At 50.5% G+C, this 1,609-nt stretch overlaps 1 protein-coding gene across 1 annotated transcript; it reads left to right on the top strand.

Annotated features, from left to right (window-relative positions):
• Window positions 1-308: 308 nt before the first annotated feature.
• On the top strand, window positions 309-1,328 carry LOC126837036 (uncharacterized). Its single transcript, XM_050570757.1, has one exon. The coding sequence runs from the start codon at window positions 309-311 to the stop codon at window positions 1,326-1,328; it is 1,020 nt and encodes a 339-aa protein (XP_050426714.1).
• Window positions 1,329-1,609: the final 281 nt, after the last annotated feature.

Genomic DNA, 1,609 nt, shown 5'->3' with positions numbered 1-1,609 from the left:
CAAATGTTAGATTATTTTTATTAAGTGATAAAAAATATACCTATGTATTTAAAGGTTATAATAATGTTAATAGTTGTTTGAATGCCTTTGATAAAATAATTCAAATTGCAATCGATGAATATGTCAACTGTTAAAACAACTAGCATCGTTATTTTAATTATTCGCTTCAACTCGGTAAAAAGCCCACCAAATGTTTTTGGCCAGGTTTTGTTTGTTTAAACATTGCACTGTGGCGTCGCTTAGGAAGTTAAATCGTTATTGTTTTACTGTATATTAATCGGGTCGCTGTCTTTTGTGTGCCCGTCCGCATGGCCTGCTCAGAACGCATTATCGACGAGCTGTTGAGCGGCTCTGGCAGGTCGGTTCGCAAGGGACGGCAAATCCGCGGCATCTGCGCGGCCGCCAAACAGGCGTTCATGGGACAGCCCATGTTGCTGAAGCTGCACGCGCCCATAATCGTGGTGGGCGACATACACGGACAGTACTCCGACCTGCTGCGACTGTTCGAATTGACCAGCTACCCGCCCGACTCGGACTTCCTGTTCCTGGGCGACTTCGTGGACCGCGGTCCGCAGTCCATCGAAGTGATAACGCTGCTGTTGGCCCTGAAAACGCGGTACTCGGACAACGTGTACTTGCTGCGGGGCAACCACGAGAGTTCGTCCGTCAACCGCCGGTACGGTTTCTACGACGAGTGCGTCCGGAAGTACGGCCGCCGGTCTGGACACCGGGTGTGGCGCGCGTTCAACCGGGCGTTCGACTGGATGCCCGTGGCCGCCGTGGTCGCCGGGCAGATATTCTGCGTGCACGGCGGTCTCAGCCCGCATCTGCGACATTTGCGGCAGATCGACCAGATCCGGCGGCCGGCCCGGGTGCCCAGGCGGGGCGTCATGTGCGATCTGCTGTGGGCCGATCCGTGTTCCGACGTCCGGGGATGGCGCCGGAACAGTCACAGGAACACGTCGTACGAGTTCGGCGCCGACCGCGTGGTCGACTTTCTCAACCGGTTCGACTTCCGGTTGGTGGTCAGGGCGCACCAGTGCGTCCGCCGCGGTTACAAGTACTTTGCGGACTACCGGCTGGTGACCGTTTTCAGCGCTCCGAATTACAAACGGCGAAGGTATCCCGGAGCCGTGATGTCCGTGGACAGAAACGCCAATTGCACTTTCATCACACTGCCGGCGTTGGTGCAACATCCGTTGGCCGCCAAGGTAACCAGAAGACCGCGCCCGACCAGAAAAGCCCAACGAAAAATCGTACAAATTCACGGCGGCGGCGCCAGTTGCAGTTTTGCAAACAATCCGGTAGACGTTGCACGGAACTTTTAAACAATACAATGTTTTTTTGATTGCCAATCAAATTGCACTGTTCGCCGATTTTAATACAGACGTGTATCTGTTCGTTTTATAACCGAAAATGTTTTTTTTTGAAAATAATAAAAAGACGTCATGACAACACGAAGAAAAAAAAAACTAATTATTTTCCCCGCTCCGCGGAAAAACATTGAATCGTGGATTTATGTTATCTCTTAACACTTATCATTTATCTCTTATCTCTAACTGAAAGTGAAAGTGTAACGTGAAAATGGTGTCATGAAAATTCTTCTATT

The sequence above is a fragment of the Adelges cooleyi genome, unplaced genomic scaffold (assembly GCF_023614345.1).
Source record: "Adelges cooleyi isolate 19-005CV unplaced genomic scaffold, UGA_ACOO_1.1 ACOO_flye_CR_arks_rails_tigmint_CR_PRNA_247, whole genome shotgun sequence".
NCBI classification, from domain to species: Eukaryota; Metazoa; Arthropoda; class Insecta; order Hemiptera; family Adelgidae; genus Adelges; species Adelges cooleyi.
Note: the sequence above shows the minus strand (reverse complement) of the source record. Positions and strands in the feature narration are given on the sequence as shown.

Bases quoted from the DNA above. Each gene is read 5' to 3' on its own strand.
- LOC126837036 (XM_050570757.1), top strand. From the start codon at position 309: ATGGCCTGCTCAGAACGCATTATCGACGAGCTGTTGAGCGGCTCTGGC.